Genomic DNA, 1,458 nt, shown 5'->3' with positions numbered 1-1,458 from the left:
AGGAGCTGGACGCCCAGTGGGACCTGTGGAAGAAAACCTACGGCAAGCAGTACAATGGCCAGGTAGGGCAGGGAGCCCGGGACCACCCCGGGGGGGTCCCCGTGGGGCTGGGGGTGTCCCAGGATGGTGGCCATGGGGAGGACCCCCCACCCAGCGTCGTCTCCCCCCGTGGTGCAGGTGGATGAGGTGGCCCGGAGGCTGATCTGGGAGAAGAACCTCAAGTACATCAACACCCACAACCTGGAGCACGCCATGGGCCTCCACACCTTCGAGCTGGCCATGAACCACCTGGGTGACATGGTGAGTGTCACGGGGGGGTGGGGAGGGGACAAAAATAGAGGGGGTATAGAGGGGACAGAGCACCCTTGGGTGCTGCTCTACCTGGTGGCCCTAGGGCTGCACCCACCCGCCCCGGGCTCCTTCCCCAGACCAGCGAGGAGGTGGTGAGGACGATGACGGGCTTGAAGGTGCCCCGTGGCCAACCCCGTGGCAACGAGACCCTCTACGTCCCCGACTGGACCGAGAGAGCCCCGGCGGCTGTGGACTGGAGGAAGAAGGGCTACGTGACGCCTGTCAAGAACCAGGTAAAGCTGGTTGCTCCCGGGGGTGCTGGGAAGAGGGGGTGTCACCTTGGTGTCACCTCAACATCACCCTGGTGTCACCTTCTCATGTCCCCACAGGGCCAGTGTGGCTCGTGCTGGGCTTTCAGCTCGGTGGGGGCCCTGGAGGGGCAGCTGAAGAGGAAGACGGGGAAGCTCCTGTCCCTCAGCCCCCAAAACCTGGTGGACTGTGTGGTCAACAACGATGGCTGCGGTGGTGGCTACATGACCAACGCCTTCGAGTACGTCCGGCAGAACCGCGGCATCGACTCCGAGGACGCCTACCCCTACATCGGCCAGGTCTGGGGCTGGGGTGGTGGGGCAGGAGGGGGGGGAAAAAGGTCTCCATTTGGCCCCCCATGACTGCCCTCCCACCATCTCACCCACCTTCCATCTCACCTTGGACCTGGTGTCACGCAGGACGAGAGCTGCATGTACAGCCCCACCGGGAAGGCGGCCAAGTGCCGCGGCTACCGGGAGATCCCCCAGGGCAACGAGAAGGCCTTGAAGAGGGCCGTGGCCAGGATTGGACCCATCTCCGTGGGCATCGATGCCAGCCTGCCCTCCTTCCAGTTCTACAGCCGCGGTGAGGGGCTTGGGGATGGTGGGGGGACCCACACAAACCCCCCTCTGGGGCTGTTTGGGGAAACTGAGGCACGTCCTGGGTGGTTTCTCCGGAGCGTGACCGTCCCTCCTGCCCCCCAGGGGTCTACTACGACCAGAGCTGTGATGCCAACAACATCAACCACGCGGTGCTGGCGGTGGGCTACGGCACCCAGAAGGGCACCAAGCACTGGATCATCAAGAACAGGTAGGGCAGGATGGTGGGGACCACTTTTTGGGGGGCTCGGGGCTCTGC

General features: G+C 64.7%; 1 protein-coding gene across 1 annotated transcript; it reads left to right on the top strand.

The window, feature by feature from the left end:
- The first annotated feature begins 6 nt into the window (after positions 1-6).
- Positions 7-1,430, top strand: CTSK (cathepsin K). The gene is made up of 6 exons (XM_014962779.1): positions 7-62; positions 178-300; positions 429-584; positions 681-899; positions 1,020-1,185; positions 1,305-1,430. The coding sequence occupies exons 2-6, from the start codon at positions 253-255 to the stop codon at positions 1,412-1,414; spliced, it is 699 nt and encodes a 232-aa protein (XP_014818265.1). The 5' UTR covers positions 7-62; positions 178-252; the 3' UTR covers positions 1,415-1,430.
- Positions 1,431-1,458: the final 28 nt, after the last annotated feature.

Source organism: Calidris pugnax, unplaced genomic scaffold (assembly GCF_001431845.1).
Source record: "Calidris pugnax isolate Ruff unplaced genomic scaffold, ASM143184v1 scaffold3311, whole genome shotgun sequence".
Lineage (NCBI taxonomy): Eukaryota > Metazoa > Chordata > Aves > Charadriiformes > Scolopacidae > Calidris > Calidris pugnax.
Note: the sequence above shows the minus strand (reverse complement) of the source record. Positions and strands in the feature narration are given on the sequence as shown.

Coding starts and splice junctions, on each gene's coding strand:
- CTSK (XM_014962779.1), top strand. CDS start 253: ATGGGCCTCCACACCTTCGAGCTGGCCATGAACCACCTGGGTGACATG. Junction 900..1,019: donor CCTACCCCTACATCGGCCAG/GTCTGGGGCTGG, acceptor GGTGTCACGCAG/GACGAGAGCTGCATGTACAG. Junction 1,186..1,304: donor CTTCCAGTTCTACAGCCGCG/GTGAGGGGCTTG, acceptor CCTGCCCCCCAG/GGGTCTACTACGACCAGAGC.